The 26,018-nt window shown below is 36.5% G+C and overlaps 1 protein-coding gene across 3 annotated transcripts; it reads right to left on the reverse strand.

Moving 5' to 3' along the window:
• LOC117913845 (importin beta-like SAD2) lies at positions 1-26,018 on the reverse strand. 3 transcript variants are annotated; one of them, XM_034828916.1, is made up of 22 exons: positions 25,759-26,018; positions 24,756-24,891; positions 24,592-24,679; positions 24,006-24,155; positions 19,343-19,505; positions 18,511-18,695; positions 18,246-18,419; positions 12,872-13,017; positions 12,641-12,764; positions 12,354-12,534; positions 10,635-10,794; positions 10,511-10,552; positions 10,275-10,393; positions 9,991-10,189; positions 6,024-6,155; positions 4,343-4,446; positions 3,983-4,162; positions 2,898-3,037; positions 2,617-2,756; positions 2,299-2,462; positions 1,054-1,180; positions 1-953 (listed from the first exon to the last, which is right to left on the reverse strand). In XM_034828916.1, exons 1-22 carry the CDS (start codon positions 25,846-25,848, stop codon positions 793-795), a joined length of 3,105 nt encoding a protein of 1,034 aa, XP_034684807.1. In that variant the 5' UTR covers positions 25,849-26,018; the 3' UTR covers positions 1-792. The 3 variants fall into 3 exon arrangements, with proteins under 3 accessions (XP_034684807.1, XP_034684806.1, XP_034684808.1); XM_034828915.1 differs by having other exon boundaries at positions 18,225-18,419; XM_034828917.1 differs by lacking the exons at positions 1-953; positions 1,054-1,180; positions 2,299-2,462 and adding an exon at positions 2,519-2,553 and having other exon boundaries at positions 2,599-2,756; positions 18,225-18,419.

Genomic DNA, 26,018 nt, shown 5'->3' on the forward strand with positions numbered 1-26,018 from the left:
TAAAAGGCAAAAAGGAAAACCAATAATTCCCATAAATTGTCCACATGATTTAAAGAATAGACTGTTTTACATCCAGCAGGGAGCTACCCCTTAGAAGCTCCTCGCACTGTGCTCAAAACTCCCAACCCCGAGTTGGCCCAATAATTCAGAAACTACCCCATAAATATCGACTATACTCCGGCCCAAAAAGAAAAAGAAAAAAAAAATGATAAAAATTGGAGACCACTCTTCACCAAAAATTATCATTACAGCCATCAAACACTGCACACCATGCCCTCTATCCAGAGAAAAAAAGATTGATTACAAAAGACATCTTATAAGCCCTGTATGCATGAAACCCTCACTGCTCTCACCCACGTAAACAGCCTCAAGGGTTTATGAATGAATAGATACCCCTGGGAAAGGGATAATTCAGCCCAAAGAAAAGGAGACTAACCTACAGGAGACTCAAAAAAGGAAAAAGGGGCAAAAAAAAAGGGGGGAAATGACAACACAAACTGGTGCAGAAAGGCGAATAGCCAGACTCACTCGGACATGACTTTGCTTGAATCCTCAATTGGAGAATTTCGGGAGCTCCATTGTTCCCTAATCCATTTTTACTCCACAACAAACTTTGAACTTGGAGAACCTTCATGACTCGTTGACCTCCATGACCATTGGACCAACCAAGAGCTCCAACAGAACTTGCAACTACTTCTTGGTATCCTGAAACCATTACTAGATGAATGGAATAAACAAACAACAGGGACAGCAAAGCTAATGTCAAGCCACCACACTGTCCTGAAAATTGGATCATGAGGCACCCCCAGCTGATGCCTTCTCCATTTTTTCCTTTTCAATCTCTACCCGCCTCTGTTCAGCATGCTGGGCAACACCATTAGCAAGTGCTTGATAATGGAAGTCAAGCGTCTGTGTAAGGTTCTGGAGCCTCAATGGATCTGATGCTTGCATGGCTTGATTCAGAAAATAGGGAAAAATTAAATTTCCATGTCCGAAAGAAAAAAAAAAAAGGCCCTGTGTTTCACACAGATTGAAAAATGAATTTCTATTTACCTTTGACAGTATCCACGAAGAAAATGAAAGGGTCCACCTCATCAATAGGTGATTGCAACTCTTCATCATCACTGTAATCATTATCCGAGTCATCATCGTCCTCATCATTTGGGCGAAGGTCCTTTGCCTGTGCATCCAAATAATGTGTATGATCAGGAAGCAAAGAACACAATGTTGTGATATTTTTTATTTTATTTTTTCTGGAAGGTAAAATTTGTTGATACTACACAATGTTGTGATATACAAACAAAGAAAATGATAAATATTACACTTTCTGTGCATATAAGAAATAAATCTATGAACAAAAACAAAATCAGGATACCATTTGGCTGTTAGATTTTGGCAAATAAAATATTGATTAATTGAGAGAGCACTATAGTCCTATGCATAAATTAAATAAAAAAATCGACTCATAATAAAATTTTCCTCTTTTTTTCTCTCTTATACCTAATCATGTGACATGGATTCCTAGGAGATGTTGAACTGTTCAGGAATCAAAGAGCAGTAAAATAGTTAACTTAAGCTCAAAAAAAAAGATAATCATAGCAGTCAAGGCAACCAATAAAACTAAGTGTCAGCCTATAGCTGCTATAAAGAACACCTCAACCCAGAGGACACTTAACTAGTGCCACCTTTTTGCTAGGGACTGCTGTTTTTTCCATCAAAACAAACAAACAAACAAATCATATCTTGAATCTCCTCAAAAGCATATCCCTCAAAAATAATCTCATGCCTCATAAATCCAATAAACAAAAAACATGGTAAACATGGCACAAGAACACAACACTTTTGCACCATCAGATTTCATTTTTACCAATTCTTTTATGGACGGAGCTTCTCTTTCATCAATCTCAAGAGTCAATTGGATGGTGAACTGATCAAAGAAAGCTTCTGAGCATGTAGGAGAAGAAGATAATTAGGTTTGATGGATCAAGCAAGGCAGTAGTCCCTATAATCAAATCTGTCTTTCACCCATTTCATTTTATCAACATGCATTTTAATTGTCTGCAACTTTTTTGTAATAAGCTTTTTGCACTTCCATAGGTTTCTGTTTCTCTGAGTGTATTGACTATACTAAGGGATGACACCAATACTGAGTCATCTCAAGATCACACCACTAAATGCCTTATTGGCATACCATGATTGATGCCAATAGTTAAAACCATTGTTTGAACTGAAAACAAAATGAAATCCATTTTAATGAGAATACCCAATAATAGATCTGAAATGGTTGTAAAAACAGACCTGTGCTGCTAACTTCTGAAGTCTAATACTGTCAGCTTCATCCCCATCCTCCGCATCAAATCCCATTTCTTTGTCAGAACCATCACCATCTTCATCTTCATCATCTGTTTGGAAACCATCCATATCATCATCATCGTCTTCGGCCTCTTCCTCCTTTGCAGCTTCTGTAAATATAAGAATTTAAGAAAAGTGCACCAAAATAGGACTAACACTGTTGGAGCTTGCACTCATTTTATCATTTGAAGGAAGCAGAAACAAAGTCCAAAATTCAGCAGAAAGAGAGAGAGAGAGAGAGAGAGAGAGAGAGAGAGATAAGACCTGCCACTTGATCCTTGTATGCAACTAGTAGATCAAGAGTGGCCCTGAAAATACGTCCCAAGGCCTCCCCTGGCAGCTGATCAGCTGGAAGTGCAAGCAGTGATGTTAACCCCAGGCAGCAAACTTTTTTATCATGTTCCCTGCAGCAAGAAATTACATTATACTTCATCAATATATTTTTTGTTTCTGATCAGGAAAAAAAGAAATTGCATGATACTCAAGCTCTTCTCTGGCTAAAGAGTCGAATAATAAAAAGTTTGGAGGATGAGAGGATTAATAACCTCTTGAAATTTGCCCGAACACCGCTCTTTTTAACTTGCTGCAACATCTGGAACCAAAGGCCAAAAATTTCTGTGGCAACACCTAACTTGTGCAATATGCTGAGAGTCAAGGCTGCATTGTAGTAGAGAGCATCTGCAATCTGCAAAAGAATGCAAATAGCCTTTTTAAAAGAATATTTTACCTCAAGAAGCTCCAGTGTATCATAAGAATGTTAAAAGCACATGCATTGTACTATAATTCACTCAATAATTAGGAATTATTAACTTAAACATTCAGACACATGGATCTGCACTTTATTGATAACAAAATGGATTACTAGTAATCCTTGATTACGGACATATCAAATTGATAATCAATCTTCCATTAGAAGACTTTTTTATACTCAATCTTCCAGTAGAAGACAGCCTTTTTTATTTCTTTTCCTTCCCTAGACTTCATACTTACAGATCCAACATGAACTAGATGATGACCAAGATCAGAATTTGTAGGATGAAATAAGTAAAAGAAAATTATATGGAGGTGGTGAAATATCAGAAAATTTGACTGTCATTATTGTTCTGTATCCAAATTTAGGTATTGTCCCCTCTTCCCAGAACTAGTTTTTTTGCTGTACAAACATAGTAGAAAACATTAGGATGTTGCTAACCCAATCATTTCTCAGATGATAAAATATATTCTTGAAAAAACAAATAATATCCATCAATATAGAATCAACATGTTAGAGTTAGCAATGTATCAGCGATAAAGATGAGTCTCCCATCATCGCACCTAGAACCAAAAAGAAAGTGAAACTTTTAATTCAAAATCTGCCACAAGAAAAATGAATTTTTTTAATAATGTGATTCCACACAAAACAACATTTGAATAAGTCCTCTTAAGAATCAAGAAACAGAGAAAACAATGGAGAAATAAAGGATTTCATAAAGAACATGTAAAACATATGAAATACCGTAACTGAGCATGCAAATATTGGCCTGAATTTTAAAAATATAAAACCTACGAAGCTAGATGCTTATGAGACATCAGCATTCAAAGGATCATGTGAACATTTTCCCAATAAAGATGTTGACTCCCAGCTCCTTACCACTTGAATGAGTAGACATTTCAAGTATGGCTTCTCTGCTCGACGCAACCGCTCAACTGTGATTCTGAGATATGGCTCAACCCATTGATCTACCTGACCTCTGCAATTCTGAAACACTACTTCAATGAGCTTAGGAGCGGGTTCAATATCACTATCCTCCATATTTCTATCTGGCATGATCTGCATATGGGAAGCCAGAGCAAGTCAATCTCACCAACCCAAGAAAGGAAGGGAAAATGAGCCAAAAAAAATTCACAAAAACATGAAACAAGTCTTCAGCAGATTCACAGATCAACATTTTCCTCATGTTTTAAACCAAAAGCTTATAGTCAGACCTAATGAGGTAAAATTAAAACTCACTGTTGAAATCATATCCCAAAGGCTTTGCTGATAGTTTGGATCCTTGCATGTGAGAAAATGAGCAGTACTTCGGGATATATAGTTGTCCAATGGAACCAGAATATCTACACGGAAAAAAGAGCTTCATTAGAACCGCAAACATATAAGAAACGATACCAAAGCTGCTTTACAACTAACATATTGTCTAGACAAGAAAAATGTGTTATTGGTCCAATATGCTATTTGTAAGGCATTAGGGAATGTGATAGAACAGTATTCTAAGCCAATTACAAAACTAGCCAAAGGTAACAAGCTAAATAATGAACAAACTTGAATATAAGCAATGGACAATATTCAACATTTTCTCAATTAAGGTTGTTGTTTGAGCTGGGAAACACATCATGGATCACCAACATGAAGAATACTTCCAACAGAAGTTTAAAATGTGAATTGACATGTGCATAAAGGTTCAGTTTTGATTCAAGCACTTCTGCAAGTATCCTGGAAGCAAGTTAAGCAAAACAATCATTTCTCATCCCTCTTTCTAATAAAATTTTGGGATACCCAGAGTATGATTTCCCAAAACCACTATTATTATTGTATATCTTTCTATCGCATCCTTCAGTTTGGAATTATCTTTTTGTGTATCTCATGTATGTCTCCAACTAAAGGGAGTGTAAACTCAAGGTTTTATTGCAGCATAGCTACCATCAGACACCTATCAATATCACAGATAAAACACTCTTTCAGGAACATTAATTAGTAATACTAATCAAATTTTTCTCTTGGTAATATATTCATCACTTTTTCAAAGACCGGACATTTCCCATATCAACTTTGTGTAATTTGATTAATGAGATGTTCACACATACCACATGAGCATAACTGACAAGGCTCTTGAAGATTACAGATAATAATGATAAGAAAGGATTTATTTGCATGCTCTTATGTACTTAGCACGTTACTTTATTACACCCCATGATTAGTTAAACGATGTCATATATTTCCAAAGAGAGAAAACATACGGAAGGTCAGAACAATATTATATAGGCAATAAATTTTCATCATGCAAAAAGAGTAGGAAACTTCAGCTGTTGTTTTTTATAGGCAATGATGTAATTTTATAAACAATACAGAGGATGCATACAACGAGCACCAAAGAAACAACAAAAAATGGCGCCAAGGAACAATCAAAAAGAGAAAAAAAAAACTCCCTCCTTTAACAAGACCCCAGCCAATCAACTAAATCAATTAAAGGCATTATGCCTCCACAACTAGATTGTTAACCAAAAAGTCAATAGCAATATATCAATTTCCCTGCATCACTCTACAGCTTCCATCATACTAATCCAACTATAATGAGGCACACAAAGTTGATCAAAGAAGCCAGCTTTTTCTTTCCTTTTTCTTCTCTTTTCTTTGTGTGCATGTGTGTGTGTGTGAGCACAAGCACACGCAACAGGTTTGATGACATCACACCCTCAGGGAAGTTCTATGGCATTTCAGCAATAACATAAGGTGTGATCCTTATAAATTGACAAAAAAAGTCTCACATTTCTTAGAAAATCAGAAAGAGAGTTCACCATGAAAGTCCTAATCAAACCCAGCATTTGGAAGAAGCAAATAAAAAACCATCAACAAAAAGGTCTCAAGATTCTACAAGACAGTGAATGTTATGTTAAATAATTTAATGAAAACGTACTGGGAAAAAAATCGATTGCCCAATCTGCCAGTGCTTCCATCATCAAAGGCCAAAGGCTCCACATTTCCAAGGAAATTGTCGGAGAAAAAAATGTCATATATGATACAATTTCCAAAACCTCTTCAAAAACCTCTGCAAAAATGATAAATGAGTGTTAAACGAGTCATTGTACAAACAAGTGATGCATTCAACACATAAGAAAGCAATTCAAAAAACAAGGCATCAAGGAACCACAAACATTTTATCCAAGAAAGAATTTGAGCACAGCAACAAATGATTTAACTAAAATTTATATTAGAAACTCAGAGACGATGACATAAAAATTTAAAAAATCATATAAGATTCATTTCCAGAAGGATTATAATGGGGAGACCAAATTTTTAAAGTTCCTTTTCTGTATTCCTTTTAGATAATTCAAAGACTACATTTAACTTATATATATAATCTGATAGTTGGCATCTCAGTTTGTTCAAATCTTAATGATTATGAAATTTGATGACTTGGCTTCTCTTCCCGTCCTGAGAGTCTACCTCTCTATGCTTCCAGATGAAATACGCTGAACTCTAGCAAATGCTAGAAACTAGATTCAACAAGGCCTCTCTCCTACCAAATTCATTTGGAAGGGCAAAGCAAAATGCAAACTAAAGCCTTGGCTCGGTCAGTGACCCATTAGGAGGCCATTCAAAATTCTTAACTTTCCAATACGTGTTTTATGTTTGGATGACAGGGAGATGATTGATCACCATTATCAGATTGCCCTCAGATTAAGAGGGTTTTCATTTCATGTTATTCATTGGTTAGGTCTCAAGAGAGATTTTTTTTTTTTTTTTTTTGATGGGCAAGGTCTCAGAGGGATTACACAGAAAACGAAGTGATGATGGATACATACTTCGCAGGATTTGGTAGAAAGGCACAGACAGAACTCCATGGTATTAGTCCTTGCTATTACAAGGATTTTGGCTTGGAAAATTGCAAGGATATTCAATAATAAGCATGTGACTTTAGAAGAGATTTGAAATAGCATATTCTTCCATATGTATCTGAGAAGATAAATGTCTCATGATATATCTCTGAGTTTCAATATATCTCTGAGTCAGGCTTGTGGGAGACAAGTTCCTTTCTGGGCTCAGGACAACTACACAAAGAGTGTGTGGTTTCATTGTGAAGGTGAATCCTATATGATCACGACCCTAGGAATATACTAAAACAATCAGGGAGGTTATACATCACTCAGTTAGGCTAGGGGCAGAAGCAATATGAGAGTACAGATTGGTGAAGTTGAAGCAAAACATTTGGCAGAAGAGTCTCAATAAAATTCATTTATTTTATTTTTTTTTATCAATAAGCAAAAGAATTGTATTGCAAAATGGCGCTAAAATAGCGACCCATAGAATTACAGTATAAATACTCACCCCCTTACAAAAGGACCCAAAACAACAAGGAAAAAACAAAAAACCTTCTCCCTCATCGCGAACCCACCCAATCTACAAGATCTATTAAGGTCGAAGGACCATCTTTTATCCACAATTTGGTTTCCGACCAAAGTAAATACACAAAAGAAGCTTTCAACCTTTGGATGGACAACAGGCTATCTTCTAAAGCAATTCTATTCCTTGCCTTCCAAACGACCCAAAACAAGCATAACAGTCCCACTTGCCACACCTCCTTCCTCTTCTTACCCACAAAAGAGCCCCTCCACCCTAAAAGGGTTTCCTTTACCGAAGAAGGAAACACCCAAGAAACTCCAAATAAAGAAAGGAGCAACATCCACACTTCCCTTGTTTTTTCACAATGAAGGAGGTGATCAATCGACTCCTCAAAAGTTTGGCACAAAAAGCATCTATTAGCCAAAGCCCAACCCCTCTTTTGCAAACGGTCCAAGGTTAGAACTCTTCCCCACGAAGCCTCCTATGCAAAGAAACTTAATTTGGGCTGCACACAAGAGTTCCAAATAATCTTCGAAGGGAAAGAAGCAAGAGAAACCGGTTGCAAAGCCCTATATAAAGACTTAACTGAAAAAACCCCATCCTTTGAATCGATCCACCTCACCCTATCCTCCTCATCCACACTAACCTTCTTCCAATCCAAGCAACAAACAACCTTTCCACCTCTTCCAACTCCCAATCATTGAAAGGTCTATTGAAACACGGATTCCAACTTCCCCCCCTTTCCCCCACGGCTGTCCAAACTTCATTTACCCAAGCCTCTTTCGAACTTGCTAGAGCAAATAAGGAAGGGAACACCTCGCACAAAGGAGTGGTTCAACACCACTTGTCTTTCCAGAACCTCACCTTCTTTCCATCACCCACCACAAAGTCAAAATAAGGGGTTACTAGATGTCCCAACTTACTTATTGCTTTCCACAACCCGACTCCATAGGCCTCCCTAGCCTCACAAGAGCTCCACCCTCCTCTTTCCTCTCCGTATTTCCTTCTAATCACTTGGTTCCAAAGGGTCTTTCTTTCAAAAGCAAAGCGTCAAACCCACTTGCCAGGGAAAGCCTTATTGAAAGTCCCAAGACTCTTAATCTCCAGCCCTCCTTTACTTTTTTTCAACACAAACAATCAACCACCTTACTAAGTGCGGTTTTTGCTCAAGAGCCCCACCACCTCACAAAAAATCCCTTTGAATCTTCTCCAATCTCTTTCTAACTACCCTAGGCAACTGGAAAATAGACATGAAATAGTTCGTCAAATTAGACAAAGTACTTCGCAATAAGGTAATCCTCTCCCCTTTTGAAATGTATTGACGTTTCCATATAACCAATCTTTTTCGGAATCTTTCTTCTATTCCATTCCAAGCGGTGGCAGATTTAAAAGGAGCACCCAACGGCATTCCTATGTAAGTGGAAGGCAATCTTTCCACCTTATAACCAAACTCATCAGCTAGATCTTCCACATTCTCAACTCTACCAACCGGAATCAACTCATTTTTTTCCAGATTCACTCTTAACCCTGAAATTGTCTCAAACCAATTAACAGCCAGCACAAATATGTCAACTGCTTCTCCTTTGCCTCACAAAAAATCAACGTATCATCAGCAAACAAACAAGTGAAAGACCTGGACCCCTTCACCCCTTCTTCCCCAAACCGAGCAAGGAGATAAAAAACCTCCAACAACTACTCTCTTCAGCAAACAGTTGAAGGCCTCCATCACAATTGCGAATATGTAAGGCGAAAGGGGATCTCCTTGCCTTAAACCCCTTGAGCTCTAAAAAAATTCAGTCGGGCTTCCATTCACCATAACTGAGAATCTAGCAATGGATAAACACCACTTTATCCATCTACACCACCTTTCCCCAAACCCCATCTTTTCCATTACTGCTAAAAGAAAAGACCAGTCCACATGATCATAAGTTTTCTCAATAAAATTCATTTATAGGGAGTCTCAATAAAGCAAGGTTGAGGTTAGGTTTTGTTCATTGGGTTTTGAGTCACTTTTGTATTGCTCCTTTATGATATCAAGAATCGTCCACCGTTGATCATGTCATTCTCTGTTTCTTGAATAATATTAAAGACTATTTCTGAATTGCAGCTCAACTTTAACTGAAGTTTAGAATTACAATAATCCATGGAAGTCTCAAATCAATAACCTCAAAAGTATATAGAGAAACAGAAGTTCGAGAAGAGGAGCATAGATTAAGGGCATTCATATAAGTCTTATGGGATCTCATTCATTTCTATTCCTCCTTTTGGAGGCCTCATGCACCACAAAATTTATGGGCACTCCTTTCAAAGTGGTTTAGATCAATTAGTATTTGGTGTGTAGATCGAAAGGTTGCGTTAGCAAGGAGAGGATCATAGATTAGGTCTCTTTTGGAAGGAGAAGTTTATCTAATATTGGAGCAATGAGTTGTTCTTTTTGTATATTCCCTTGTGGTACTATACTGATGTATAGGTCTACTTAGCATGTTGGAGGTTTCATTCACACTTTTTTTATCAGTTCATTAAAGCAGTATGATTCATACCTTGGCCATCAGTTGTCAACATCCGACGCATTATAGGAAGCAGTGTTGGCTCGATCTGCACAAAAAGGTGAGGAAGCCTGCTCACTGATTCAAGAATTGTGCTTATAGCACGCAAACAACCAACTGCAGCCAAAGCACCAGGATCATCAGCTTCATCGTCAGCTTCAGCAGTGTTCATACACCTCCAAAATGCAGCAGCCTGGAGAAAGAAAAATAAGATCCAAGTACACATGATAGAAAACTGCAGCATACATATTCCCAGAAAAGGAAGGAAAAGATCATACCAAATTCTGGCATAATCCAAGAGCATAAGGTGCCATCTCCTCCCCAAACTTGTCGACAATTGTCTCAAGTGTAAACACGAGATCCTCGTTCTCAACCTCATTCATAAGTTTGAAAAACTCTGAAGAAAGTGAAAACAAGATGAACATCCTCGAAAAGTCGCATATGAAAGACTGTTACTAGTATATTATATATATGAAAAAAAGGTTGTTACCAATAATTTATCAAAACCACATACCATCAAGAAGTTGAGGAAGAATTGGACGGATCTCATTCAAATCTGCACATGGACAGCATCCACTTTCCATCAAGCACCAAATCTCCGTAAATAATAAAAATTAACATTAAAAGAGGAGAAGTACCTTTGCATGCTTCAACAAAAGAACGCAATGCAAACACTGAATCAACACGAACTGGAAGTTCAGGATCGCGCAACCCAGAAACAACACTATGCAGCGCTTTCCGGAAATTATTCTGATCTGAGAAATTAATGTGGGCATATTGTCCCGCAACCCATGCAGCCTAATATTCCTCACCATAAATAAGTAAAATCTCACAGAAAGGATAGCAGACAGAATGAACTTTGAAGATAAGGCAAGTAATTGGGGAAAAAGCTAAATGATCAAAACAACAAAATGCTAATTAAACAGAATAGTATGGTAAGAAGAAGGGGAAATTGAAAAGATAGAACCAAGAAAAGGTATAGCTATCATCCTCCATTTCACAACATTCAAAGTAATATACCAATAATGATGCATCACTAACTAAACATAAGGAAAAGCAAACAAGAAAAGTAGAAAGTCATAAAATTAACCACAAAACTAACACCTCATTATTGAATCCCTGTGAGCATTGTGGCTTTATTGTTACTACTTGCATTGACATGAGAATTTAAATTTTGAAAGGCATGTAGAAGAATAATTTCCATCCATATGGTAGTCCAATCCCTAAGCTATTTAGGGCACTAAGTATTGTTTAATGCTAAAAAACATTCCATATGTACCAAAACTTTGACATAACATTGGAGAATTCCAACAGCAAATCCTTCTACATGTTATCATCATGACTTGGACCAGGTGGAGATATCATAAACATATTTTTTTTATCAATAAGTATAATATGTATAGCAAAGAGGCGCTAAAGAAGCGACTCAAAGAGTTACAGTATAGATCAAGTCACCCCCTTACAAAAGGACCCAAGAACCTAGGAAAGCACCAAAAACCCTCTCCCTTAACGCATACACTCATTCTATAAAATCTATTAAGGTCGAAGGACCATCTTTTATCCACAATTTGGTTTCCGACCAAAGTAAATACACAAAAGAAATTTTCGGCTTTTGGATGGATAGCACACCGTCCTCAAAAGCAATAGAATTCCTAGCCTTCCAAATAACCCAAAACAAACATAACGGTCCCATTAGCCATGCCACCTTCCTCTTCTTGCCCACAAAAGAGCCTCTCCAACCTATGACAGTTTCCTTAACCGAAAGCAGAAAAAACCCAAGAAACTCCAAAAAAAGATAGGAGCAACGTCCACACCTCCCTCGTTCATAAACATATATAAACATATATATATATATATATAACAGAAATACAGGCCACAACTAAACAAAGACAATACAAGTTTTAGACTAGGCTATGTATGAAACCAAAAAAGCATACCAGGTTATTTATACTTCAATAACAATATTATCACATTACTATGCCATGAAAAAGTACCTTGTTTTGAGTTCTTTATACATTATAAACACGAGAATGAAAGGAACCATTTAGTACAATACCAGCAACCTTAAAAAGAGCATCAATCAAAATCATAAAAACTTCAAATTTTAGTTACATATAGTGCAATAAATGCATAATTCAGCTCAAAATGCCATTTCCAAAGAAGTGAACCAATAACAAATTATGCTTTATTATTCCTTGCAAATTGAGAGAATATTTAAATTCAACATTACTGGTTCAAAAAAATATAATGTTTCGAATGCAATATTTGCTTTCAGCAGGAATTAATCCATAGATAGGAAAAGACAACACTAAACCAATTCAGGTGCATAATAAATTTAAGCAAATACAACAACAAACCTTGGCTCTAAGATGGCCAACAGGACTGCTGAACTCAGGGAAAACATGTTGCACCAACATATGCTCAAGCTCAGACTTGTAGGGTTCTGTCTGTTTCAGCTTATCACAAAGGGCTCCAATAGCAAGAAGTGCACCATCTTTCTGCCGATAGGCTTTATATTCCAGTGAGGCCTCATCATACCTGGATAAAACAAGAACGCAATAAGACAAGCACCATTAGAGTTACTTATGATTTATTAGCAAACAACCACAATTTCTCTATGTTGACAGAAACATTGAGAACATACCTTTTAAAGATTTCTACGATAAATTGAATAAACTTATGAAGGTTCTCTTTTGCGCGTTTTCTAACCAACTCACTCACAAAATCCATGGCAGCAGTCCTAGGACTATACAAATCTTCAATGATATCTGCAGCAAAGTAAAAGAAGGGTAAACCACTTCTTCTATCCAGACTCCAACAATGATATAACTAGCCTAGGCATTTAGGCTACAAAACAAGTATTATAAAGACTTACCATAACCCTTCCTTACATACTCATGTGGATCTTCATCCCAAAGCTTTTGATCATTGTCATTAAAGCACATAAGGGGAAAAACTATCTCAAAGAGAAGAACATCGAGCCGTGGTTGCAGCAACTGATACATACTCATCTTTGAGATACTACATACAAATAAAAGTAGGAGGTGAAATACAGAAGTTAGTCTTTCAAATGAGATTATAACATAGCTGACTCATTTCACATCCTATCATAAGCAGCATACAAGGCATTCAATGATCTAAAAATGAATGTGTTAAAGAGCTCAGACAAACCAAAGATGACAACTGAATTAAATATCACATTGTAAGTTACAAAAGGTACATGACAATCAAAGCTCTAGACATAAGAAGATTAAGCTACTCTGCTGAGGATAAAAGAAAATAAAAAATAAAAAGGATAGGTTTTGGTCATTTACTGCATGATCTAGCTCTCTATAAGTATCATTTTTACATGAAAGAATAAAAGAATGAAAACTGAACATATGCAGCATCATCATAGAAAGTGCCGTGTAAACATTATTTGATGCCCAAAGTCAACTTTAACCTGCTTTGCTGTAGAAAGAATTCTCTGCTTAAGTCATAGCCATTCTCTTATTCAATGCTCAAGTTTTTTCATTAATGCCAGTGTGATGACAAAAAGCAAGAGCAATGTTTCCTCTTGCATTGTATAAAAGCTTATATTGCTCCTTCCAGAGGGAAATTTAGAAATCTAAGCTCATGATTTAGTGTTTGCATTAAGCCGTACTTCCCATATTGCCACAAAAAAAAAAGCTCTTTTTCTCTACTACGCTGACTACAATTGCCTTTTTGGTAAAGGCTAGTACAATTGAACAAGCAACAGAGTTTGAAATGCACTGAAGAATAATGCTCATTTATCCTCTGCTTCAGAGTATATAGCCCTCCCAATCCATTTGTGCTGAAGCCAAACAGAATGCTAAGGATTTGCTTCATCACAAATCCCCCACAGAGACAGCAAGAAAGTGGACTGTCCAACATATTAACAAACATTCCATGTTTATTTTCCAAAAGTCAAGCATTCTTTTCCAACTAAATAATAGATAACAAGAGACAGTTGAGGAGCTACTTTTCAACCCATTACAATATCAATTCAAGTAAATAACCATATCACATAAGAAACCTTGAAACTGTTCCAGCAAGTTTGAATAGTTTTTTTGCAATGAATAGCACGACATGGGGTAACAAAGAAATAAATGTTCTGCTTTTTTTTGCCTTTTGATGGGCAAGCAAGAAATAAATGTTCTACTATCTGACCGTTAACATACTAATTTTTAATGATAGACAAACTGAGGATATATTAAGCGGTAGCTAACAAAAAAGATGAAACCATATCTACACGGGGGGTTTACAAGAGGCACCAAATTAAGAAGGAAAAAATAAGTCCTACACAAAAGAATCAAAAGTAATAGACAAAATACCCACAGTTTTGACTGTCTAAAAAATCCAACAATATACAATTAGCCACTCCCAACATGATCTAGACCAGGTATTTAATGAGGTTCTCCTCCAACTATTTAATAGCTATTAACTTAATTGAAGACCCAGCTATTAAGGCTCTCTCCACATACACCAAAACAAGCAAAGGAGAGCCATGCACCATACCTTCCTCCACCTCTTATCCAAGCCTCAATCCTTCCATCCCAACAGGAGATCTTCCACTGAATATTGCTGGTAGCATATTGCACAACTTTCTAGTTTTATCACAATCAATAAAGATGTGGTTTGCTTATTTTCACTCACTTTATAAAGATTGAATTTGTTTATATATACACATATATATATATATATAAAGTCCTCAATGGGTCTCAGTACTCCAGATTCCTTCTTTTTTTTTTGGATCAGAAACAAACAAATGTGTTAATGGATAATAAAAACATAAAAAGGATGAGAGGTCCTCCTCATGAAGTACAAATTTGATCAAAAGTAACTAAGTAAACCTCCACAAAACAAAGCAAGGACAAAAGGCCTATACAAGTATAACAACACCAGCCCCTATAACCCACCCCTAATGTGAACAAATCGAGAGCCAACTAAGGTGAATAACACTCAAAGGGTAGGGTTTAAAAATGTCAATACAATAAGCCCAAAAAGAAACAAAAAAATGAAGCAAATCCCACAACGAATCCAGCGTCCTCCACATGTTATCCACAACAAAGAGAGACATGTTATCCTCCAAAGAGTAATACCTCTAATTGAATTCCCAAAACACTTTAAGGAGATCACCATCATATCGCAAACACTGCCTAGCGGAACCCACTCCATCTTAGCCTATGAAAAAATCCTATGCCACAATCCCAAAGTAATCAAATAATGCAAGAAAAGATGTTCAATCGTCTCACCACTCCTATATAGGATGCACCAATCAGGACCAAGGACTTTGAAAGGTCTTCTCAACTGTAGCATGTCATTGGTATTACCTTTTTAAGTGTCACTAACCACACAAAGGCTTTGACCTTAGATGTTGCTCTTGATTTCCACAAAAAATTAGTTGGTAGAAGGGGACTGAATTTGGAGAAAAGGATAAGGCTGAAAAAAACAATTTTACTGAGAAAACTCCTGAAGAGGACAATACCCAAGATCTCGAATCTAGAATAGGAGACAAATGGAAATTGGACAGTGATGACATTAATCTTTCATGATCCTCAATCTCCATATCTATTAAATTGTGACGAAAAGTGAGATCCCAAACAATGAAGTTTTATTACCAAGGATAGCAGAGATAGGACAATTTTTAGTAGTGGTGACTTTGAAAAAACTTGGAAATTGTAAACACAAAGGTTGATCCCCCCGTCACAAATCTTCCCAAAAACGAATTTTGGACCTATCACCCGCTACAAAATGAGTATGTAGAAGAAACTTGGAGCGAATATGCAATGGTCTTTCAAAGGCAACGATGTGACCATCTGACTTTATTGATGGTGTCCCATCCATTAGGATATGTCCCATAGATACTCAAGATGACCTTATGTCAAAGGGTAGTACTTTCCTTAGGGTACCTCCAAAGCCACTTCCCTAATAAAGCTTGATTCCTCAGGGAAATTTTCCCTGACCCTACTCCACCAACTTCCTTTGGCCTACAAACTAAGTCCCAACTGACCAGATAATCTTTTTTACCTTCCTCGTAACCTAACCAAAGAAAATCTCTTTGTAATTTCTCAATTCTCAAAGCCATTGAAACTGGGATCTTGAAAAGAGAAAGAAAGTAACTTGGAATATGCGACAAAGAAGACTGAATTAAGGTGATTCTAATACCAAAGGATAAGAAGGTTTTTTTTCCAACCATCCAACCTCCTAGAAGCTCTATCTAGCACGGGGTCCTAAAAGAAAATCGATGTTGGGGGCCCCCCATTATCCAACCTCCTAGAAACTCTATCTAGCACGGGGTCCTAAAAGAAAATCGATGTTGGGTTCCCCCCTAATGGGGGGCCCCAATACAATAAAGGTCAATCAAAAACTACACAATCAAGCAAAGAAGCCAACCTAGCTATTTGATCTTGGGTAATGTTGATTCCAAAAAGAGTGCTCTTATTTAGGTTAATCCTTAACCCTGACAAATGCCTAAAAACCAACAAAATTAGCTTCAGTGAAAGCAACTCTTCTAAGGATGCTCTAGAAAAGAAGATGGTGTCGTCCACGAATTGTAAATGAGATACCCTGATCCTATTTCTACCCACTCTAAATCCCTCGAATAAACCTCTCTCTTCCGCTCTCACAACCAATCTACTTAAAACGTTAACCACGATAGTGAAGAGGAAAAGGGAAAGCGGATCTCCTAGTCTTAGACCTCTGAAAGCCTTAACCCACCCCTAAGCATTTCCATTCACTAAGATTGTGAAACTCACCGGAGATAAACATTCCCTAATCCAAGACTTCCATCTTAAACTAAACCCTTTTCTTTCAAGTACATGGTCCAAAAAATCCCAATCATCATGATCTCCTCTCTAGATCATGATGATTGGGATTTTTTGAAATCAATTTTGAAAATTACCCCTTCCTCTCTAGATCTCCTCTTCTCATCCACCACCTCATTAACAATCAAGACAACATCCAAAATCTATCTCCCCTTAACAAAAGCACCTTGAGTCAAATAGATGGTGTCTTGGAGGACTTTACACAAATGCCTTGAAAGAACCTTAGCTATGATTTTGTACAAATTGGTAACCAAATTGATGGGTCTATAATCTAAGATCCTACTTGTTTGACTCTTTTTTTGCACTCAAGCGATGAAGGTAGCATTCGTGCTTTGATTAATTATTCCGTTATTGTGAAACTCTAAGAACACTCTTAATAAGTCATCCTTAATCGTCTCCCAACACTCCTGATAAAAACCAATTGTGAAACCATCTGGACCAAGGGCCTTTTCCTTATTTAAAAACATCACAACATTAAGAATCTCTTCCTTTAAAAAAGGTCGATCCAACCACTCAGCAATCTCAACATAAATAGGAGAACAATCCAAACCTTCTAACCTCCAAGACCCACTTGAAGGTTTGGAAAATAACTTCCCAAAATGGCACTTAATCTTCTTTGAAATGCTTTCAATGTAATCTAAGGTTACCCCATCTTATGACACCAAAGATTTAAAGAAACTCCTATTCCTCCTACCATTAGCCACCCTATGAAAAAATTTAGAATTACAATCCCCTTCTTTTATCCATTTGACTCGTCTTTTGCCTCTAGAACACCTCTTCCTTTAACAGCACCACTTCCAGATCCCCTTTTCTTAAAGACCTCCTTGCTGCCAATTCAGGAGAAAAAATCCCTTCTTATTGGGAATTTCTTGTTGGTGATCCAGATTATTCCCTTTGGCGGTGAACACTTTGAAGAACTCTTAGAATAACTATTACTTTGATGCTTCTTTTTTTTTAATAGGTAATTTTTTTCCCGGTTGGGATTTCAACCTAGATCATCCCACAAACCCTCCCAACCCTTTACAACATGAGTCAAGCCCCAAAGGCTTTAATGCTTCTTATAGCAAGGGAGCCCCAAAACCTTCAACTGCAATTTAAAAATAAATAAATAAATAAAAATTAAAAATTAAGTGCCAAGAAAAAAGGAACATGTGGAGAAATGGATTCAAATACTTCCCTCCAAGATTTTTTCCATCATCACAGTTCCTACAGACAATGCAAATTGTTTTTATACTTGTGGCTTTCAAGTTAAAAATATGGGACCAGTATTCTTCAGTAACCCTACAAAATATATGCTTTTAACTACTAGGGGAAAACATTATGCAAAAAAAATGACACTGCTATAAGAATGAGAGCAACCATAGATTATATGAAATGAGAAGATGATACCAAGGTACATACTATGAACCATGTTGCACAAACCTGTTGCTTAGGTATTGCAGAATAAGGTTAATAACTCTGTCAGGTAAATAACCACCCATACGGATCACATTCAACAAATTTAAGTGGCACTCCAAAATCTTCCCTGCAAAATTCTTCTGAAACATTTGGGCAAAAGCTCTGTTTTCAGGGTTTTGAAGTTTCAAGTCTCCAAACCTGTAACGAGGGTTTAAATGGCCCAGATAAATCAGAAATATTTGCAGAACTGCATAATACTTTCAAAATTATTTCAAAACTAAGAGCTCACCGGGTGTACAGCCTATTTAAAATATGAACTGTCCATTTCTTCACCTTCCACCATCCCCAGGATTTCCTAAGCTCTGGATCTGCGGGCTGGCCTTCTAAAGGAACAGGCCTCTCCAGAACATTCAAGAAAAGAATCATCCAAGAGTTGAATACATTGGGATCGAACAGCTGCTTTGGAATCTCCAACTGAAACCAGAAAACAATAAGACAGCAATGAAACCCAAATGAAGCAAGTTTTTGTTTTTTTTAAATAATTGCAAATGCAGAAAATGAAAAGTTCTCCCAATGCCAGTGATTCTCTCACTTATGCAGGGAAACAGCACTTTCTGATGTAAGGACAAACACCCCTTCTCTAAATAACTAACTGCTCCTGCACTGTTGTTCATGCAGGCAGCAGAGTTTGTTTATATCAGTACAACTACAACCAGCTAGCCTCCTCTTTAAAACTTTGTTGCTGGAAACAAAGAATACAAGGGAGGGCCCTTTTTGGATGCATATCTGTTTCTCATGCAAGATTCTAGAATGGCATTGTTGAACACCAATGCCAAGACAAACAAAAAGAATTAGCTTGAAGACAAGCTACTTCACAGTTGGTAAGCATGGAATTGCACTGGAAAAGAAACACATCAATAGGCTTCTCCAAAACAGTCAAAACATGTGTTTTCATTCCAATATGACCTACAAAAAGCATTTCTAAACAGCACTCCATTTGTGTTTCTGATGAAAAAGGCTCTTCAACACCACCCAACTTAGAAACCATCAAGGAAAAACTTCAGTGTAAAACAGCATTCCAAACAGAAGGCATGCTATGGAACTTTCAATGTAAAACGTACATAAATGGATGACCAGAAAATTTTACAGATAAGCTTGATCAACTCTGCTACTTCCAGTGGAGGGTTGACAATCTGGACAAGCCTGTTAAAGATACCGAGCAGATGAGGAAATGTCTCCTCAACAATGCGATGAACTGGTGTCCTTTCTTCATCTGACTTAAACCTACAAAAAAAATAAAAAAAAAATAATAATAAGAGAGAAATGCAATTAAAAAAAAAGTTCATAAATGAAGTAGTATTTCAAGAAGATAAAGGAGTAGACAATGGTACAAGAACTTTTAATCTAATTCCACATAGCAACACATATAAAAGGAGTGACTATTTGCATTTGTTTGCATATTCTTCTTTGACTATGGAGACGCATGCACACAAATGCACACACACACTTCATGTGCTGAACAAAATCTCTTCTTTTTTTTTTTTTTTGCTTTTTTTTATTAGAAACAAAAGATATATTGGTAATGAAAAAGTACAAGAGAACGATGAGGGGTTCTCCCCACAAAAAACAAAAAACTAATCAAAGTAAACTTAAACACCTCCACTCTACAACGAGACTTGTACACAAAGGTTTAGGTCACTTAAGGATAAACAAAGGTAACATCTCTCAAAACCAAACTCAACTCCTCTGATTGTTAACCACCCCATTTGATTTATAACCAAAAGCCAATTAAGTTGAATAACATTAAAAGTAACACCTATAAAGGTGATAGTACAAGAGGCCCACAAGAAGGAATTTAAGTGAAGTAGATTCCACAACATCTCTACCATTCTTCACTTTTTTTCAAAATCCTAGCATTTCTCTCTTGCCACAAAATTCAACATACTATGAGGCAAGCAATGTGCCAAAGAGTCTTGCCTCTAATGGCACTCCCCAACATCTAAATGAGATGGTCATCATGTCTCATATACTCCTAAGCAGAACTCAATCCATCTTGGCTAGACTAAATAGCTTATACCAAAGACCAAATATGAACGGGCAATGTCAAAAGAGATGGTTGATCTATTCTCCAATTCTCATGCATAAGATGAACCAATGAGGACTAAGAAATTTGTAAGATCTTTTCAACGGTAGTATGTCATTGGTGCTTACCTTTTTTTGTGACACTAACCAAGCAAAGACCTTGACCTTAGATTGGGCTTTTGACTTCCATTATAGATTGAGCAAATCTCGCATCTTGAAGTACTGGCTTATTTGAAGCCTAAAATCTCTTTTTTCAACTTATTAATCAAGAAATTTCAAGATCTTGTATCTCAAAATTTTCTTTTCTTGTGAAAGATGAATATAAAATAGGGGATATATTTTGTGGGAGCTTGTGTTTACTTTGTTTGGTGTTAATTGGGTTCTTCCGCTTTCAGCTAGAGACACTCTTTTAGGGTTGGCATGATTCCTTTGTGGGCAAGAAGCGTAGAAAGGCTTGGTTGGCAGTTCCTCTTTGTTTATTTTGGACGATTTGGAAGGAAAGAAATAGGATAGCTTTTGTTAATGAGGATTTTTCGATTCAAATGATGAAAAATTCGTTTGTTTGTGATCTTTGGTCTTGGTCTAAGTCTTGTTTAGATGTAGGACTTTTACCTTTAATCAACTTTTTTGATTGGTTGGGTTCTAGTTGAGGGCTGGTGAGTGTTTGCTTCTTTTTGTTCTTGCCTTTTGGCATCTCTTATATTCCCTGTATGCTTTGGGTTGCCTCTTAAGCACCTTTTTTCTTAATATATTTTGTGTGTTTATCTATCAAAAAAAAAAATTCAAGGATACTCTAAAATAAAGTTAGTTTACAACTTCCCATAAAGGCTCTACGTCCTTCAATTGTGTTAAAAAATCCTAGCATTCCTCTCCAACCAACTAATGCCACATAATGGCAACCATAATCCCTACTGAATCACTCTACCCCTTAGACTACTCTTGAGACCTTAGTAGAAAATGAGCATCAAACTATAACACCCTTCCAAAGGCTCACAATAAACCCACTACTTGTCACCTAAAAAGTCTTTTCAAAAACCCCAAAGAAAAAGGACGGGAAGGAGAAGATGAGCTACCAGATCACGAGAAACAAAGTAAAAAATATAAACCCAAAACCAAGAGCTAGAAAAAGCCTTCTAATCTGAAACAAACCATTAGTATTAACCATAATACAAGTCATTCACAAAGAAAGGGCTTTTGACTTTAGGAGGAGATACAGCTTCTAGATATAATTTCCTTGGGGAGAACCAACACAAATATCTCTTAGAAAGGGGACTGAAAAGGACCTAGAGCAGAGAAGGCCAAAAGAAACAAAGTCCAAAACCCTCCATCCCAGAAAGTGGTACGAGAAGGTAAAGGCAGGGGAGATTATCAATTTCTAAATTTCAGAAATTACATTGAAAGTGGAACTTCTATGCAAGGGATGATAGAGATTGTTCAAGGATCAAAGAACTCATTGCACTCCTAACACTCAATATGCAAAAGAGATTAGCATATACAATGTTGAGAAGTTGATTCTACCACTTAAGGTCATTCCAAAGATCAATTTAAGAGCCATCACCCTCAATGAAGCAAATAAACTGTGAGATATCTGAGAAATCCTGGTAAATGGCTCTTTAAGGGTGCTAATGTGACAACCTATCGACCATGTTAGCTTCTCATCTCTTTGAAAAGACACTTCTAATAAAACTATGCTACAGTTCCAAGGAAATTTCCAAAAATCCTTACCTACTAGGTCGATTTGGGAATAAAGCGAGAATAATGACAATAGTTTTTAAGTAATTATATTTGTTCACTAACCAATCCCTCACATATCTTAAGGATTCATAAAAAAGGATTTAAAGAACAAACAGTTTGTTTTTATAGGCAAACTGTTATTGCAATGAGCACAACAATGGCTCCTGCTTAGTCAATTTATTATGAATTTATGGACACAAACACATGTCCACATATGTAAACACACACAATTGAAACCACAAACCACTAGGCTCATGCATAAGTAATGCAACTAAATTTTGGTAGGACCATAGGGAAATGTTGCACAAATGGTCACTGCAACCTGCTACACCCATATTGCTGCCACTATCATCATCATCAACTTGTGAGGTGTGAAAATACATTCATTCTCATTCAATTCATGCAATGGAATAGGCTCACTTACCCAAAGCTTAAAAAAGTTATTCAGATTTGGAGCAATGACGATTATAAGACTCGGTAAAATTGAAGGTCTTTTGTATCTTGTACCTTAGGTTAACAAAGTATCATATTCCATGAAGTATACAATAAACAAGAGAAACTTATAAAAGAGACTTATATGCATCTATCTACGAAAGGAATCTCTGGTGACATGTATTTCTCTTGATATCAAACCCAAAAAAAAAAAACCTAATTATCTAATTACTAGGAGTAAAAGATTGGAGTGAAGATACTAGGAGAGAGAGAAAGAGAGAGAGATAACATTTTGGTCAAACATGCTTTAATAATATGCATGGGTAACTAAGGTGGGGGTGGGGTAGCACAGACAATTAGTATCCCTATCATTCAAGGTACATTTAGGGTCTACCACTTTGTCTTTATCTGATTTCATTGATTGGCTAGGTTGTAAGTGAGGCGAGGAAGTTGTTTTTTGTGTATCCCTCCTTTTTTTGGCCTTGTATACAATGTGTTTACTTTTGGGTGCTTTTTAGGCGCTTTTAATTCAAATGCTTTTACCTATCAAAAAAAAAAAAGTAGAGACGATTAGTACGAATATAAAGGATAATATGGTTTGGTTGAACACGATGAGCAGCATTTTCTTAATTAAGTCTCTATACTCCTCTTTATCATGCAAAAGAATGGATGTATTCCCCTATAGTACTGTTTTAAGATCTTGGGTACCATCAAGAATCAGCTTTTTCACATAGGAAGCTACATGGGCAGTATACTAATTTTTATTTTTATTTTTAAATAAGAGAGTGTATTAAAAGTGCAAAAAACACACGAGTACACTGGGTAGGATCGACTCAAAAGGAGGAGATGGAGGACATCAAAAATATGTTGTCTATGCAAAAGAGAAGAAGAAACAATTGATCACATCCTCATTCACTACTCGAAAGCAATCATCTTGTGGCAGCTAATTTATGCTCTTTTTGGAATAAAGCGGTTGATGCACTCGTCAATGAGAGATGCTTTTTTGAGTTGGCAAGGATTTTTCATCCAAAAGAAGAGGAAAAATGCTTGAAGTGTTACTCCTTTGTGCTTATTCTAGACCATTTGGAGGGGGAGAAATAGGAGAGTGATTTATAACATAGAACAAGTATACCAAGCAATTAGACAACCCTTTATGTATAATCTTTTAGAGTTGATCAAAGTGTATATAGGAGATTGCTTTTTACTGTCAAGATAAAAAATGCATCTAATAGTTTTTTAACTGTCAAGATAAATAATGAACTCCTAATATATTTACTTTTCACCAATCAAAAAAAGATGAATAATGAACTCCATGCTCTAGTTTTCAAATAAAATAAAACCATAATATCACATTAAGCAGACATGAAAGAATTCATAGTATTATGTGCATGCACATGTTACAAAAAACCCTGTGCAACAACTAAGATTTATTTTTTTCAAATTAAAAGGAATGGTAACTGAGTAGATAAAAAAATAAATGCACAAGCAAATAAATTAATTTACCAAGAGAAGGGGAATGGAATCTATAATACTTACTCATATTTTCTAGAAAGAATCCGCAATACAAACAAAGCTCCATATACTTGCTGATCTTGCAAGTTATGCTTTACCCAGTCCAAAAGCCTGGGCCACTGCTCAGGGTAATCAGCATGGACAATTGTCTTGAGACACTCACCTAGTTGTGCCCTAATGACATAAAGCAATATGCAATGTAGTGAGGAAAGAAAATAAAAGAAAAGGTAAGCATTCCCACACAACAGTGGATATTGTAGAATCCAAATAACTGTTTTAACAATCAAAAGAACACAATAAAATACAAGAAAAAAAAAACCAAATTTTGTTCTAGCAAGCATCCAACAGGCTGCATTCCAAGATTTACTTTTGTAAAATACAGTACAAGATATAAGACTGAAAATGAACATATTCACTATTCAATATAACAACATTTTCATAAACTAATTTTTCATCCAATCGCTATTCACTATGCCTGAACAAACAGACCATATAAAGCATATATCAAAGAGTTGGAATTGAGTTTGATGCATTTATTCACTGTTATTCTAGATAAACCCAGGTCAAGATAAAGTTTGTAAAGAGGAAAAAGCCAGAGATTAAACGATACCTCAACAAGGGGGGCACCTGGGCAACATACACAAGAATGTTATCCCTCACCATTTCTTTATCACTCTGTGATATCTTCTGTTGCTCGTCTGCATTGATGACAAAGCATAAGGATTGAATCCCAAAAATTGGTTGAAAGCACTAAATCTCACTCAACCGGCATACCAGGCTCATGAGGTGACCAGTTCTTTGCAATAAAGTTCTTGAAATGAATACTAGCAACCTGTCTTACAGCCATATCACAATTCCCATCCACAATGATTTGCAATAACCTCACCAGATGCTGTGGAGTATACTGGAACTGCAAAACAACACAAGAAAACAAAAGACACAATGAGGCAAGCACATTCAATAAGCGCAAAACACTCTACAAAGCTTTGGTTTACAACTTTGGCTCCCGTTCCCCATGATTCGCACTAAAACTTCCATCAGATTGTTACCTTAGCCCTGGTTTGGATCTCAGAGGGCAGAGAAAGGGAAGCAAAAAGGCTAAAGAAAAAACACTAGAATCAAGTTCGACCCCAATAACATTTTTTTTCAATTGTCCAGCTATTTTATCCCCTTTTTAAATAGGAAATGAATAATCTGGAAATGTATAAGTTTACATATGAATTTCATTATATTTAATTTTTCTTTGGTATTTATTTATCGTCATAAACCAAAGAATAACATCTGAGATTCCTTCTTTTCTTTTTTGCTTTCCGTAATGGTTTCCAACATTCAATTGGAAGCACCCCTTGATAATAGAAAAATGTTGGAAAACAAGAGAAAGTTATAATTTTTAAAACCAGATTTCTCTTCTTTTGAGAAAATGGAAGAAAAACAAAAAAAACCACTCAACCGAGCTTTCTAACAATCGTTTAGCAGCCCCAAAAAAGATAAAATCCAATTCAGTTTCCTCGGCTTTAAAAAAATATATATTTCCCCGAAATCCCAATTCTGTCTCCAGCATTCACTAATCGAATTCTGAAGCTGCAGCTCATCCTCAGCAACAAATCAAATCCAAATCATCTTATCAAAACCAGCTTCCACAACCAAAGAAACAATCAAAAATAGCACAAAGACGAAGAAGAATCGGATTACAATTCCGATCAAGCCCAAGGAACAACCAACCATGGAATCTCAGAAAGAAAAAAAAAACCCAAATCAGATTAAAAAAAGCTTATACCTGATTGAGAGACTCTTCGGCGGCCTTTAACTGATCGGGATTGGGACTGAGAGCGGCTTGGAGAATGACAGCGAGGCTGGGGAGATCCATGAGAGAAAATAGAAATCGAAAACAACGTCACTTGAAGATGGAGAATCGAGAGATGGAGATTGATCGGGAGTGCCTAAACCCTAGCAAGCTCAATTGAAGTGAGATGATTTTCTAGGGTTTAGAAATAGAGGGAGAGACACTGAAGGGTTGCGGAGAGAGACAGCGCCGGA

This window comes from Vitis riparia, chromosome 5 (genome assembly GCF_004353265.1).
Source record: "Vitis riparia cultivar Riparia Gloire de Montpellier isolate 1030 chromosome 5, EGFV_Vit.rip_1.0, whole genome shotgun sequence".
In the NCBI taxonomy this organism is placed as follows: domain Eukaryota; kingdom Viridiplantae; phylum Streptophyta; class Magnoliopsida; order Vitales; family Vitaceae; genus Vitis; species Vitis riparia.